This window comes from Xenopus tropicalis, chromosome 2 (assembly GCF_000004195.4).
Source record: "Xenopus tropicalis strain Nigerian chromosome 2, UCB_Xtro_10.0, whole genome shotgun sequence".
Taxonomy (NCBI): domain Eukaryota; kingdom Metazoa; phylum Chordata; class Amphibia; order Anura; family Pipidae; genus Xenopus; species Xenopus tropicalis.
Genome location: NC_030678.2, coordinates 96,227,942 through 96,244,014, shown reverse-complemented (window position 1 = coordinate 96,244,014; position 16,073 = coordinate 96,227,942). Strand labels below are relative to the sequence as shown.

General features: G+C 36.9%; 1 protein-coding gene across 1 annotated transcript in view; it reads left to right on the top strand.

The window, feature by feature from the left end:
- Positions 1-16,073, top strand: part of vps53 (VPS53 GARP complex subunit) — a 97,586-nt gene that overhangs the window by 46,672 nt on the left and 34,841 nt on the right. The window contains exons 11-16 of the mRNA XM_002934343.5: positions 1,188-1,329; positions 3,055-3,156; positions 3,757-3,851; positions 8,548-8,790; positions 14,185-14,332; positions 15,263-15,345. Of these exons, the coding sequence (XP_002934389.2) occupies positions 1,188-1,329; positions 3,055-3,156; positions 3,757-3,851; positions 8,548-8,790; positions 14,185-14,332; positions 15,263-15,345 (813 nt within the window). The remainder of the gene's footprint in view (positions 1-1,187; positions 1,330-3,054; positions 3,157-3,756; positions 3,852-8,547; positions 8,791-14,184; positions 14,333-15,262; positions 15,346-16,073) is intronic.

The following is a 16,073-nucleotide window of genomic DNA, read 5'->3' as shown; positions in this document are numbered from 1 at the left end:
GTTTACCGAGAGCAGAGAGTGAATTCTTGAGCAAGCTGCTTAAAAAAACATATATGCAGTTACAATGTCCCAGTTCATGCAAAAGTATCGGCAATAAAAACCCTGTCTACTATGTACACATGACTGTGTACTTTGATTATGCGATCATTGAATACGTTAATCAACAAGCACGCCGACAAAATATCTACACCTCAAATGTTTGATTTTATTAGCTGATTGTCAAGCCAAAAATAAGATGCTAAGTTTAATAATATATTTAACACAGCAGCTGATATAGCACTGGTAGTCAAGATTCTTGTAGTAAAATTCTGATATATTCCCAATTATATCTTGTTCAACTACGGTAATTTAGAAAGCTGCAAACTGCAATAGCGGATCATGTCTATATCAGGCATGAGGGCAAGGCTACAAGAAAAGTTGTCTACTATGTTGCACACCCTTTACTCAAAGGAGTATGGAATAAAAAGAAAAAATAAATCATACATTTTAAATACATTGCCCTGTATGCATCCATAAGACACCTATACTATGCCATGCCCTTTACACAAAGACATAAAGAACAGGGGCTGCAAAATTCATGTGTGCCAGCTAAATCACCCTATGTGCCCTTCGGATCATGAAATAAAAAGCATGATTTGTGCTTTGCTTATAAATTAGTCCCCCGGTGTATCATTGCCTTAAAGAGAAGGAAAGTCATTTTGGAATTTTACTGCCAATAAATTTGCCACATTAGTGCAACATAAAACACTATATTCATTCTGCAGAAAGATTTACTATTCCTGAGTAAAGAGCCCTAGAAGCTCCCTCCGATAGCAGCTGCCATTTTAGCTTGGTCTTGGTAGCTTCCTGCTGCAGTTATAGCCGTTGGAAGCTCAGATCACACATTCTGAAGGGAGGAATGAGTGAGCTCTTATGCATAGTTATGGGAGGGGGGAGCAGGAGATGGGAGGGAGAGAGGAGAGAACTGAGCAGACTCGTGCCCCAAACCCAAATGAGCCCTGAAAGAGAGGAAGTCTGATACCGAAGAACATGTTCACAAAAAAGAGACAATAAATCATTGCATTCATACCCTATAAAAGTGACTTACTGTGCAGCCTAGATGCCAAGAAATGGACTGGCACATATACAGTATGTGGCTTCTCATCAATTAGAAATATTTCATGTTTTTTTTTCCTATTTTCTGATAGGAATGATCTTTCTAAGATTATGAGAACAAGAGCCAAAGAGATTGAGGTAAAGCTGCTGCTGTTTGCCATTCAGAGAACCACAAATTTTGAGGGACTTCTAGCAAAACGCTTCTCTGGCAGTACTCTGAGTGACAATGTTGTGGTAAGCTGAATTTTTCTAAACTGAAAATTGTCTAAACATTCACTAAATATGGAAAGAAATATCAGTCTATACTAATGGTAACCTTTGTTACAAAAGGAATGACATCTCATTATAACGATTAGGTATTGGCAGATTTTCCCAACCATAGCCCTTCTTGTTAAGTAGTAAATGTTTATGCTATGCAAGAATTTGGTTTAAGATTTCCTGCACTTATGGTTTTCTAAAACCTTGCTTTAGGAAAGAATGATGAACCAAGCATTTTCTGTTCATTTTGGGCTTTGGACAAAGTTTTTGTTGGTACATGCAATAAACACACATTTGCAGAATTGTTATTTTATAGATTTCAGTAGTTGTCTGCATATGGTTTAACCGTTTTAGTGCCTGCAGCTCTTTCATTTGTCTGTGGCATGTGGACATTGGCGCGGCATAAATTTACCTGGCACTATGGTCCTTAAAGGAACAGTAACACCAAAAAATGAAAGTGTATAAAAGTAACTAAAATGTAATGTGCTGCTGCCCTGCACTGGTAAAAGTTGTGTTTACTTCAGAAAGTCTACTATAATTTATATAAATAAGCTGCTATGTAGCCATGGAGGCAGCCATTCAAAGGAGAAAAGGCACAGGCACATAGCAGATAACAGATAAAACACTATTGTATTCTACAGAACTTATCTGTTATCTGCTATGTAACCTGTGCCTTTTCTCCTTTTTTCCAGCTTGAATGGCTGCCCCCGTGGCTACACAGCAGCTTATTATATAAATTATAGTAAGGTAACTGTAGCAAACACACCAGTTTTCCAGTGCAGGGCAACATTGCATTATATTTTTATTACTTTAAAGCTATTTCAGTTTTTGGAGTTACTGTTCCTTTAAGAGCCAGTGCTGTAGATTCTATAATGCAGAGAATTTAATGCTTACCTACTAGAGATCATAACACCAGCATTTCTGGGTGGTAGGTAAATTGCACATTATCTAGCAATGCGCGGTTCATATAGTGCCCATTATCTAATTATATACTATTTTTATATGCCACTGACATGTTCCTTAGCCCTTTGGCTGTGACTGCTATTGGTAGGTCAGGTTGACTGTGGCACTGATCAGTACAGGTACAATGCTTCAGGGAAGATAGAACTGTCCTAATTTTCTCATACCAGAGCAAGCATCCAGATAAAATAAAGGCTCAAGAAATATTTTCACTATATGAAGGTGCCAGGGGCAAGGTGTTTGTTAAAGACTGGTATGCATATGTGGATGTTCAACTAAGTTCTTCTTGGGGTAGATTTTTGGAGAGTGAAAATTATTTGCAAAAATAGTTAATTTAATGACCTACTGTTGATGTGAACATCCCCCTTTAATTAGCTGTGTCTGAGATACTGATGTGAGTGTCTGAGGCCATGTAAAACAACATAATTTTAAATCCTAATGTCCCTATGAAACATAACCTGGAACAAATCTAAGTGTACACAAGCCTTAACTGGTGATTGCCTGTTTTTTAGTGTTTGTGAATTTTCTTTCTAAAGGTTTTAACAACAAAACATGGGTTCCTAATTTATAATACTTATTAACATTATTTAAAAGCACAGTATATACTTTTTCCTTTGGTTTAAGTAATTAAAATTATAATCAGTGGCATAAATCCTGTTGGGTTTTGAGTACCGCAACAGAACATCTCTCTTATCCAGGTATAGGTTCACTATTCTCTTTTTTACTTTTTTTTTTTATAAGAAAAAGCCAGATCCACAGCCTCCAGTATCCACTAATCCATTCTTGGATGATGACAACTTGACAGACGAGTCGGTCCTTGATAAAGATAGTGACCTGGACAAAGTGAGTTTCTCTCAGGTTCCGTGATTAACCAGTTCTACTCTCAATTTCAAAAACAAAAAATGCATTATAACTGTGAAACCAGCAAATAAACAGTAAATAAACTGTAGTCTAATTTTGCATGGTGTCTTTTTACGAAGATACTCATCCAAAAACATACCACCAATTTTCCCTCTCATTTCTTCTTGGCTGTGTTCACAAAAAAATGATTTTGTGCATTTTTTTAAAAACCTGGTGTGTGCATATTGGGCTAAGTACCAAATTGTGTTTTTACACAAAATTCTTTGTGTGCACCACATTTTATTGTGTGCTCTGGCCTTAAAATTTCTGTATGTGTGCACAAGTGCACACGTTAGAGGAATCAGCGATTCAATATTTGTCCTTTAATGATGCCATGGTGCATATGGCTATCATCAAATTATTTTAAATTATTATAGATAATATAGTAACAGTATTAAGTCCAGTGAAGTGCCCTGTATACGAATAACTTAAAAATGCCCCAAGGGTTTGTTTATCCAAACTAGATTAAGATCATTTGTCTAAGTTTTAAGCCTCGAACCTGTAAATATACTAGACTAAACTTCTTGATTTTGTCTTTTACAGCCAAAGAAACCAAAGCTTCCAGAAAACCCTTTTCATGGCATTATTTCTAAATGCTTTGAGCCACATCTTTATGTATATATTGAGTCCCAAGACAAGTAAGTACAGTGAGGAGTAAAAGTTTTCTTCTATAACATTCCATTATCATGCCTAAGCTTTACATATTGATGGACCATTTCTTATGCCTGGTCTGATCATGCTTATGTTTGTAGAGGAAATGAAGTGCCTGTGCAGTAGATCATATTGTACGTGGAGACATTTTTTAAACATATTTTGACATTTGATGTATAATGTATTTGTTTTATTTGTAGATTACACTTTTATTTCACCTAAATTCAGGCTTTTAATTGGTTGCTAGAGTCACTTAGCAACCAGAATGGCCTGAATGGCAGAATTGATGGAATTGGTATTGTTTAATATGCACAGTTTTTTTTATGACATGTGCTAAGGCCCTGGCTTGTATGTCACTTCTGCCACATGCATGAATAGAGAGAATGTTTCCAATATGGTTGGAAATGTTCAGTTAGAGGCAAAATCTCTCTTTAGGGCTCTGGTACACGGGGAGATTAGTCGCCCGCGGCAAAACTCCCTGCTCGCGGGCGACTAATCTCCCCGAGTTGCCTTCCCCCTGCCATCCCACCGGCGAACATGTAAGTCGCCGGCGGGATGGCAGACGCGGCGGCGAGATTTCGCGCAAATAATTTCCCGAAATCGCCCCGCCGCGTCTGCCATCCCGCCGGCTGGATGGCAGGGGGAAGGCAACTCGGGGAGATTAGTCGCCCGCGAGCAGGGAGTTTTGCCGCGGGCGACTAATCTCCCCGTGTACCAGAGCCCTTAAGAGTAAATCTCTTTAATCTCTGTAAGAGAAAAGAAATGGGCTTTAATCTTTAATCTCAGGATAGACAAGCTAAGTATATCATTTATAGAATTTGTGTTTGCATGTGTATATATATATATATATAAGTCTCCTCTTTAATAAAAATAATTTGTTTATATAAGTCCTGTGAATGCTGACCCTCTCTCAAGCACCTTCAACATTATTTGGACCTGCACCCAGGCAACAGCAACTTATCTATACGTGAGTGCCGGCAAACACAAAAAAATAGAAGCCACTCTCGCAGGTCTTATGTTGAATAAATAAAGATTTATATATATATATATATATATACAGTGGTGTGAAAAACTATTTGCCCCCTTCCTGATTTCTTATTCTTTTGCATTTTTGTCACACTTAAATGTTTCTGCTCATCAAAAACCGTTAACTATTAGTCAAAGATAACATAATTGAACACAAAATGCAGTTTTTAAATTAAGGTTTACGTTATTAAGGGAGAAAAAAAACTCCAAATCTACATGGCCCTGTGTGAAAAAGTGATTGCCCCCCTTGTTAAAAAATAACTTAACTGTGGTTTATCAATTTCAATTTTCAATTTCAATATCAATTTCTGTAGTCACCCCCAGGCCTGATTACTGCCACACCTATTTCAATCAAGAAATCACTTAAATAGGAGCTACCTGACACAGAGAAGTAGACCAAAAGCACCTCAAAAGCTAGACATCATGCCAAGATCCAAAGAAATTCAGGAACAAATGAGAACAAAAGTAATTGAGATCTATCAGTCTGGTAAAGTTTATAAAGCCATTTATAAAGCTTTGGGACTCCAGCGAACCACAGTGAGAGCCATTATCCACAAATGGCAAAAACATGGAACAGTAGTGAACCTTCCCAGGAGTGGCCGGCCGACCAAAATTACCCCAAGAGCGCAGAGACAACTCATCCGAGAGGCCACAAAAGACCCCAGGACAACATCTAAAGAACTGCAGGCCTCACTTGCCTCAATTAAGGTCAGTGTTCACGACTCCACCATAAGAAAGAGACTGGGCAAAAACGGCCTGCATGGCAGATTTCCAAGGCGCAAACCACTTTTAAGCAAAAAGAACATTATGGCTCGTCTCAATTTTGCTAAAAAACATCTCAATGATTGCCAAGACTTTTGAGTAAATACCTTGTGGACCGACGAGACAAAAGTTGAACTTTTTGGAAGGTGCGTGTCCTGTTACATCTGGCGTAAAAGTAACACAGCATTTCAGAAAAAGAACATCATACCAACAGTAAAATATGGTGGTGGTAGTGTGATGGTCTGGGGTTGTTTTGCTGCTTCAGGACCTGGAAGGCTTGCTGTGATAGATGGAACCATGAATTCTACTGTCTACCAAAATATCCTGAAGGAGAATGTACGGCCATCTGTTCGTCAACTCAAGCTGAAGCGATCTTGGGTGCTGCAGCAGGACAATGACCCAAAACACACCAGCAAATCCACCTCTGAATGGCTGAAGAAAAACAAAATGAAGACTTTGGAGTGGCCTAGTCAAAGTCCTGACCTGAATCCTATTGAGATGTTGTGGCATGACCTTAAAAAGGCGGTTCATGCTAGAAAACCCTCAAATAAAGCTGAATTACAACAATTCTGCAAAGATGAGTGGGCCAAAATTCCTCCAGAGCGCTGTAAAAGACTCGTTGCAAGTTATCGCAAACGCTTGATTGCAGTTATTGCTGCTAAGGGTGGCCCAACCAGTTATTAGGTTCAGGGGGCAATTACTTTTTCACACAGGGCCATGTAGGTTTGGATTTTTTTTCTCCCTAAATAATAAAAACCCTCATTTAAAAACTGCATTTTGTGTTTACTTGTGTTATCTTTGACTAATAGTTAAATGTGTTTGATGATCAGAAACATTTTGTGTGACAAACATGCAAAAGAATAAGAAATCAGGAAGGGGGCAAATAGTTTTTCACACCACTGTATATATATATATATATATATATATATATATATACATATACATACATATTTACAGTAAGAGGCTGTGCGAACTGCCAGAGGTCTCTTGTATTGTTTGCCAGCCAAAAGTAATCCTAGTTCTCGTTCATCCTGGCACACCCTGTCCTGACTTTACATTAACATTTTTTTCCTGCTTTTCACTTACTAAAAATGTTTTCCATTAGTATTTCCCTTGCAGGCACCTTAAAGTTGAAAGGAATTCTAAGTATTAGCTTGCAGATTTGTGGGAGCACATTTATGCATGTATTTGTTGCCCGTTTCATTTAACCCTATGTCAAATACTGTATGTTTTGTTGTCATTTTCTCTGTTAAGACTGTCTCTAATACAGCGGGTGTAGCTGTATTAGAGAATTACTGTTTAAAAGAATAAATGTGCCAGGAGATTATTAAAACACAAGACTAAGACAACAGAAGACAAATAAATATGGTGGAATTAAAATATGAATAAGCTATAATTGATGCTTTTTTTAGGTTGTTGATTCTTCCACATATTGCTGGATTAAAACTCCCATCTTTAAAATTGACTCTAAATTCTATGTAGTTTGTAGTTCAGCATCATCTGCGAGTACAAGTGTCACTGTATTCATTAGGTTCTCTTTCCAAGGTATGAGCTACCCCCCAACACACTGTTTCTAACCAAGCTGCCTAGGCTGTCTGAAAGCACAAGTTTGGATATTTTATTCAAGTTTTTTGTTGGATATATCTGTGGTGTATATATTTTTATGCTTAGGAACTTTTTGCAGAGTTTATGATATTGCTTAGAAAGAAGGGGTTAATGAAGACTCGGTCTGTTTTAATAAATCAGGGATGTGGAGCATGTGCTTTTTCCAGACAAAGGATTTTTATTATTTTGGTTGTGTGATGCCTGTGGAAAATGAATACATTACATTAATGCTTGCTCAGCTCTGCGGCTAATTCTTGGACCTGTTTTTTTTTTTTTTTAGCCTTTTTTCAGGACACCATGCTATTCACTGTTACAATGAAAAAATTGAAGTTTTCCGTTTCCAACTGTACACAAAATGTTATTTGTAGCATCTCTGTGTAGTAATTACACATCACTTCCCATACTTCCCCCTCTTCCCCCTGCAGACAGTTGTGCTTAAAACCCCCTTTCATCAAAGGTGCTTGCGTCAAAATGCGCTCCTTGTACTTCCATATCGTTGCGTGTGGTTCTGCTCAGTCCCTCCTGCTTTCAGTAGCAAATTGAGCACTGTTGCCACCTACTGACTCAGGAAACCTTGGTGCTACCACCACCTCCTGACCAGACAGTAGCTTTGGTGTTCATCACTAATGTGGTAGATGCAGTTCAATAGCATTAAGAGCATTGGCTATTTATGACTGCGATGACGTCAGAATGCATTGTGGGGAAAAAAAACATGGCAATTGCACTTGAAATTGCACTTTGCTCACTGCATTTGTGGGCATACATATGCCCTTTATTTTTGTAAGGCAACAATAAAAATGCTTATAGTTACTATCTCTTAGCACTGAATTGTGCAGAGGTACATGTGCCCTTTGATTTTTAAAGCCAACAGTAAAAATGCTTATGGTTACTGTCGCTGAACATTGAATTGTGAACAAAAAAGGGCGTCATATAACAAAGGACTTTCCACAAAAATTTATGTTACGTATGTACGACCATCTTCTTTTTATTGTCATTACCATCATCTTCTTATTTAATTACCGTACTTTTATCCTCAACCATCTGTTTGTTTAGTTTTCTATTTCATAATGTCTCTTTTATTGATTCCCTAATTTCATCTTCCTTACTACCATCCTTTTCAATCTGGTCTCAACCAAGAAATGGCTAGTACACCATGGTTATCCAAGTTTAAGTAAAATGTAACATTTTACTTGAAGAAGTCAAAGACATTAATATGCATTGTGGGGGAAGTAAAATCTGCATACAAATGAATGATGTTCATATGATTTCTTGTTTTATTTTTCCCTTTAGAAACTTAAGTGAATTAATTGATCGATTTGTTGGAGATTTTAAAGCTCAGGGTCCACCAAAATCCACATCTGAGGATGCAGGAGCAGTTCTACCAAGCTGTGCTGACCTATTTGTCTACTACAAAAAATGCATGGTTCAGTGTTCTCAGCTTAGCACTGGGGAGCCAATGATTGCCCTTTCTACTATATTCCAAAAGTATCTGCGGGAATATGCTTGGAAGATCCTTTCTGGAAATTTACCTAAGTAAGTTCATTTAAATGTTTGCCTTACCTGAGTTTTATTCCACTTTAAAGGGATGATATTATGTAATTTAAATACACTTTTGAAAAACTGTTTTTTCATTCATACTTATTTCTTTGAAGTTTTTGGTTACTCATGAGTACAAATTTACACCAATTTAACATTGAAGGCATCATGAGCTATTTCCACAAAAAAATTATTCTGAAAACAGAAGTACTTGAAGTCCCAGAATCCATCACTTCACAGTGGAACAAGATAAGGATGGGGTTGCATTACAGTTAGACTTTAGTTGGGTTAGTGGCAAAAACACTAACAGGTTTTGGTGGTTTCCTTTCACTCTGTAGAATCAGGTATGTCTTTAGAATAATAAAATACACTTATATTTGTACCTGAAAAATTCAGACAGGTTTTATTCACCTTATGCTTGACAAAGAGGTTTTTGTCCCAAAACGTTGCACTTCCACAATAAAATTTGCAAGAGCTTGCCCTGCTAGTACCTGCCTCATATGCCAGCACCCATTTTTTTCCTTTATTTTCCTACATAAACACAACTAAAAGAGCTCATGTCAAAATTTCCTTCATATTTTTTGTGTTGCAGCTTTGGTTTGGCTAATGTTATATCAGGTGCAAAAGAACATATGTTGAGGTTTATTTATTGTTTATATCACCAGAAGTGCTTGTGCATGGAAACATACATCAATTACACATGCAAGTTTTAGCTGGCGAATTGTCAGATTCTGATTTTTAGCTGTTTTGTCACATAGTAAATCTTGAGAAAGTCTGAATCGGGAGAAAAAACTATAGCAAAAAAAGGGAAAGTTGTGCTTTTCACAAAATTCTAAACTATTAGGCAGGGGTGCAATGAGGCTGTGACCACAAAATTCATATAGACAGAAACACTATATAGTATTTATCAGTATATATAGGACATTAAGACATGCTGTGCAATCAGCTAAGGGGATATGCTCTCCTCTTTAAACAAAACAGGGTTTGTTTGTCCATATATTGCATTATATTCAAGCTGGCCAACTACGTTAAAGTCATCCCAGGTTTGGCCAATCCTACACTCACTTTCATCTGATTCATTAAGAATTCTTCTCCTTCATTATACATTTTACACAGGGACTGAGTTGTATTTGTATTTCCTCCTTATTGGGTCTGGCTATTGAACCTAGGTTTCTAGGTTTCCCTAGAGTGGTAGTTTTCCAGAAACTGCGGGGAGGAGGCCCACAGAATTCCCCAGCTCACCTAGCCCCCACTGTATCTGGCTGTTTACTGTGTCTTAAACCCTTTGGCTCTCCTGTTGTGATAGCTTGCTGGGAACATGATGGAAGATTCCTATGTTCAGAGCAATTTCCAACTCCTTTTCATTGTTTTTCACTGTTTTCCCTGGCATATTCCCTTTGGTTCTATCCTAGTGGTAGCTGATTGAAAACTACATGGAGGACTTCTGGTCCCATCCCAATTAGTGCTCTGTTTTCATGGATATTTTGCCAGGCTTAATCTCTTTGCTTTCCCCATCTAGTGGTAGCATACTGGAAAGCAGAGGGAGCTAGCCAAACAGTGTAAGCAAAATATGCTAATAAAGAAAGTATTGTACCAAAACAATTGTATGTGCTATTGTAGGCAGTATTGCCAGGAAATGCGTACTGTTGCATTTGCAGGATTTAATGCTGTGTATATGGAGGTACATTTTTGCTAACAAAAACAACCAAAAACACATTTCTTCAAATTGAACAGGGTGCATACATAGTGTTCATGCAGCAGATTTAATCAAGCAATATCAGGTGCTAAATATGTATAGCTGCCTGTCTCTTTATAAGGGAAGTTTGAGATAAAGAAACAAGAAAAAAAAGCCATTTTTAGGCTATAGAGAAAGCACCATAAATAATGTAGGGGGGGCACTCCTCGGCATTGCTTATCTGGTATATTTAAGTTCATCTTAGTCCAGGAGCAGCTCCCACACTCAAAACAACTAAGATATTCATATTTTTAGAGGAGGGCACGGTCCAAACCAAAAGAGAGTCATACTGAAGCCTGGGTTCTCGTATTTTTAAAATTTTGTTTTGTCTGTCTGCTAAGATACTTTCAAGTGTTTTGTTCAAAAGATCCATTTCATTCATTTTTTAAATTGTATGGTGAGAATAGTTGATTTCCTACATTTAGCTGTGGTTAGTTTTGGTTCCAAGAAAATGTGTGATGAGGGTTTGAGAAGATTTGTTTATATATATGAAATTGTATCATCCAACAAAGCTTCTTCAAGTTTCTTTTGCAAGTTACTGACTAAATCAAATCATGTACCCTGGTCCAGAACCATCATACTCTGGTTTACTGCACTCTGCTACATTTGCATTCTATGAAAACTGGATATTATCAACAGAATTACTACAACAAAAATTAAATACGAGTATAGGATTTATTATCCAGAGTGCTTGGGGTCTAAATAGGATTGTTTTGCCACCATTTATGGATATTTTTATTTCATGTATGTGACCTGTTATCCAGAATGCTTGGGACTCTGGGTTTTTTTTTTTATTATAGATAAAAGGCCTTTCCATAGCTTAAGGGGGTGATTTATCAATGGTCAAGTTTTTTTTTTTTTTTTTTAAGAGGCTTAAAAAAACCTCAAATTCGAGTTATGGTTCTAAAAATTGAATGTCTGGTATTTAGTAAGTGCAAAAAAAAAGAAAATGCGAATGTTGCCATGTTAAAAGTTGTGAGTGGGAGTTGTCGCAGGCAAATTCAAACCATATTTTCCAACTCAAATTTTTCGAGTTTTTAGAGCTCGTAAACGTGAAAATTTCAGGATATTTGAGGTTTTTTTTATTCAAACAAGTTTTCCTTATTAATAAATAAGCAACCATTTGATATGTCAGTTTATTTGATTTAGAAAAACTTTCTGGATAAGGGGTTTTCAGGTAACAGATCCCATACTTGTACAGAGAAAAAGGAAATCATTTGAATTATTTGCTTAAAAACTAATCCTAAAGGAGATGGCCTTCCTGTAATTTCGGAACTTGGAAAACTGGTTTCCAGATAAGGGGTCCCATACCTGTAAAATAATGGATGATTGTGTCGCTTTAAGCAATAATTTCAACATCTCGTATTAATATTCAGTTGTTTTACATCCTATAAAATCTAATGTTTTTTGTGTTAATGAGAAAGGCAAACTGCTGGTGTCTTTGTTAGGATATAAGACACATAAACACCGGGATTCAAAAAAAAAAATGCTGAATATATTAATGTAATAATTTCCTTTCCTTCCTTTTCTTGTATCAAAATATAAAGGTTTCCCATTCTGTCTTACATTGAAGAGTAAAGAAAAGGTCTATAGCCTCTTTATTTTTAGCTGCTACTTGCCTATATATTTGATAGCAGCTGGTACATTTCATAGCCAATGGATTGAACTTTTACATGTTTCTGTACAGAAAATATGATCTGCAGGGAAATGTTGCTTTCTTTATTACATAAGTCTGAGATGTCTACTCAATAATGTCTCTGTGCTCAGTCGGCTTGTAAATTTCCCACACGTGTACAAATAACACAGTCATGGAGTGAAATTGTCGGATATGCTTCCTACAGATGGACTTCTGTTTTGATGTATGCATGTTATGTCTGTTGCTAAATGTGGTAGTAGCTTTGCATTCCATTAAAACTTTATTCCTGTCAAGGGGATATGAGGATTATTGTAGCAAATGGAAAGGTATGATTCCTTCTCTTACTTTAAATTAGTCACCAGCAGATTCCTTTCCACTGAGAAATCCATAAAACCTATTTTTTCCCCATTTGGCAACTATCTGTCTCAAACCCGGATCGCCCTCAATTACACTAGCTGTTTCCAGAACAACTGTATTCAAGGAGCATGCAAAAAGGTCCTTTTCTGTAAGAAGAGTATTTGAAAGTATAGTCATTAATGCAAAACAAATGCAATCCTACATACATAAAAGCCACAATTTAATTACGTTATGAATGGGCGCATTCTGCATAAATAATAACTATTTGTTTTCAGTGGTTGAGTAAATTATATTTTGGTGGTTTAAACACTGGTCTGTGACCCAGGCCCAACACGTTTATTTAAAGGAAAGCAAAAGTCATTTTGTCATTTTACTGCCAATAGAATTACCGCATTAGTGCCACCTAGAACAATATATTTATTATGCAGAAAGTATTGCCATACCTGGGTAAAGAGCCATAGAAACTTTCTCCGTTTGCTTAGGACAGAAGCTGCCATTTTAAATGGCTTCCTTCTGCGTCTCTAGCCGTTAGAGCTGAGATCACAAATTCCTAAGGGATGAGAAGGCAGAGAGGAGAGAGCTACAGGTTCTGGCCACCAGAATTAAGGAATATACTATACTATAAACTGCCCCCCTTCTATGTCACACCACAAACAAGATAAAGTTAAATAATAAAAGATTCTGAGAATTCGCAGAGAAGCAGCTCACTAGAAGGGCTGGGTATTACACATGTACGTATAACACATTTGTCGCACACTAGATCAAGTAGTAAGCATTAGTTTAAAAAAAGTACTATTAAACATAAAGGGGCTCATTTATGAATACTAGGCAAATTTGCACCTGGATAGTAACTCATAGCAACCAATCAGTTATTAGAATTTTTTCAGGCAGCTGCAGGTAGAAAAATGAAAGCAAACTTCTGATTAGTTGCCTTGGTTTGCTGCCCAGGTGCAAATTTGCTCTGTGTTTATGAATGACCCCTGTGCCTTGCAGAGTATATAGAACGTGACCTAGTCTCTCCTTTTATAGAATAAAAAGTCCTACACTCTTCTTCCAGTTAGATTTGCTTCATGTTGTTCAGGTTAGTCGGATGACGCTTGTGTACCTCTATTTTCAAATAGTTCCTCAGTTTTTCAGCTGTGTTAAGATCAGGGCTTTGACTGGGCCTTTCTATTCTTGAGCCTCTTCATTGTTACTTGGATTAATTTAGCTTTGCATAACACTGTCCTATGAGAGACTTAAAGTTCGCTTATGAGTAATGCTGATGATTATATACTTGGTGAGCTGTATGTGTAAATGGGAGCCGAGTAATTCTGTGCTGTGCCGTGTGATTCATTATGTAATTTTTTATTAGTTCTGAGTAATCTTACTGGTCACAGAACAATTTAGATGAATGCTGATTAATGTCAGAAAGGAATCTAATGGAATATTGAGTTTCAGTGGTCACAGAGCCTCAATAATTTAACTGCCAATATGATATAGGAATAACACACCAGTATGAGATCTCTCTGCAGCTACTGTATGGCATGTATTTTAGCATCATCCCATACTATTACAGTGATCTCACTGTGATAGTATGGGATGATGCTAAAATGAAGTTCACACAACCCCTTTCGTTATTAAAGTTATATTTAATGTTTTCACTTTCATCTTTTTTTCTCAGAACATCCAGCAGTAGCAGTGGCCTTACAATCACCAGTCTTTTGAAAGAAAAAGAAGGCTCGGAAGTAGCAAAATTCACCCCAGAGGAATTATGTCTTATTTGCAGCATCCTAAGTACAGCAGAGTACTGTCTTGCAACCACACAACAGGTGAAAATATTTTATATAGTAACTTTTCCAACACAGGAACGGTTATCTAGCAGTATTCTAGATACACATTTATTTTAATACTTTATTTTAAGATTTTAATTGGCTTTATCATTATAAGTCAAGGGTGATCTACATTGTAATCAGTTTGACATAAATACATTTACTCTTATTGTCCAGGCAACCTCTTCTTATATAGGTAGGCTTGTAGAGGGAGAGGGCATCATTCATCAACTTTTCCCAGTGTGCCAGGGAAGTAGCAGAATACATTTGATAGGCTGTTTGGCTGAAGGCTCATAGACTTTGGACATACAAGTATAAGATCTGTAAATTTTGCAATATTGAATGAAAGGCCAAATACAGAGGATAAATACAAATGGGTGACATCATCCCAATAACCTATGTCTTGCTGTGACATGACATACAGTTGTTCAGAATATGTTGGCACTTTATTAGTACTTGTTGTTAATAATAATAATGCTTCCAGCATGTCGAGTGATTTTAATAAAGCTGACCCAATTATTTAATTTTGCTCAAGTACACCAGAGGGGCATGTTTAGAGATACTGTATGCTAGAAGGATTTACCCATACTGAGGCCAGCACTTTGAGTTTACAAGTGAAGAGGGATATTTTCCAGGACTGCCACAGAAACTGACACCTCTGCTGAGATGGGTCAGCATTCTCTGCCTTTATATGCGGGAGTGTCAAGTCAAGACACTAACCCTGGACTTGGGTTAGTGTCTGTTTAGGCTAATCTGTGTTGCCCCTTATGAATTGAGTGATTATGGAGTCAAATTAGCAAAGAAAATAGAACGGGATAATTGTAGAAGAGATGTATTAGCAAGTTTTAGGAAAAAACGGGACCAGTTCTGAAAACTTTGCAATGTATTTACATATTAATTCAACATTTTTATACTTTTATTTACCAACAGTTAGAAGAGAAACTGAAAGAAAAGGTGGACCTCACACTGACTGAAAGAATTAACCTGACAGGAGAAATGGACACATTTAGCACGTACGCTTGTATTTTGTTTCGGGTGGTGTAACTGTGATACTGATATATCATTATCTAGAATAAGAACTGTGTCTTTATTATTAGGAAGACTCCCCCCCCCCCCCCCCCCGCTTTACATTTTTTTTTATTTTAGCAATACAACAGTTTTACTTTTTTTTTATTTAGCAATACAGTGGGCTACCATGACTGCTGGATCTATTTTATACTACATACAGTAGTTTTCTTATTTTACAGACTAGGAGCAAAGTCCTTCTAGTCTGTAAAATAAAAAAAAAAACTACTGCAAGTTTACGTAGTGCTTAAAAGGGGGAATCAACTGTCTTCGAATTCTGGGAGATATAGGCCAGCAAATAGGCGACATTCCTGTCAATATTTTGATTTTAAATTAATACTGACATGTTCCTATCTATAAAAAGACCCCCTGCAGCTTGTGAATTCCAGACTCAAACATACAGATGTGTTGTGGCTACTCAAAGTTATGAGAAAGATTAAACTAATGAACAGTGCATTATTATTTTTATTTAAAATGCAAAATCAAATGACTGAATTCACTATTGAGTAACATTGAAAAACGCAGTGGTGATTCAGCAACAGTGGGATGTATGCAGGTTGCCCCTCCCTGGCACTTTTTCCCCTTAAACCCTTTTCACATATCCTGATCCTGATCTTCAAAAAAAATCCTTTGTAAAAACTCAGTTTGCCTTTAAGAGAATGTATTAAATATTGGC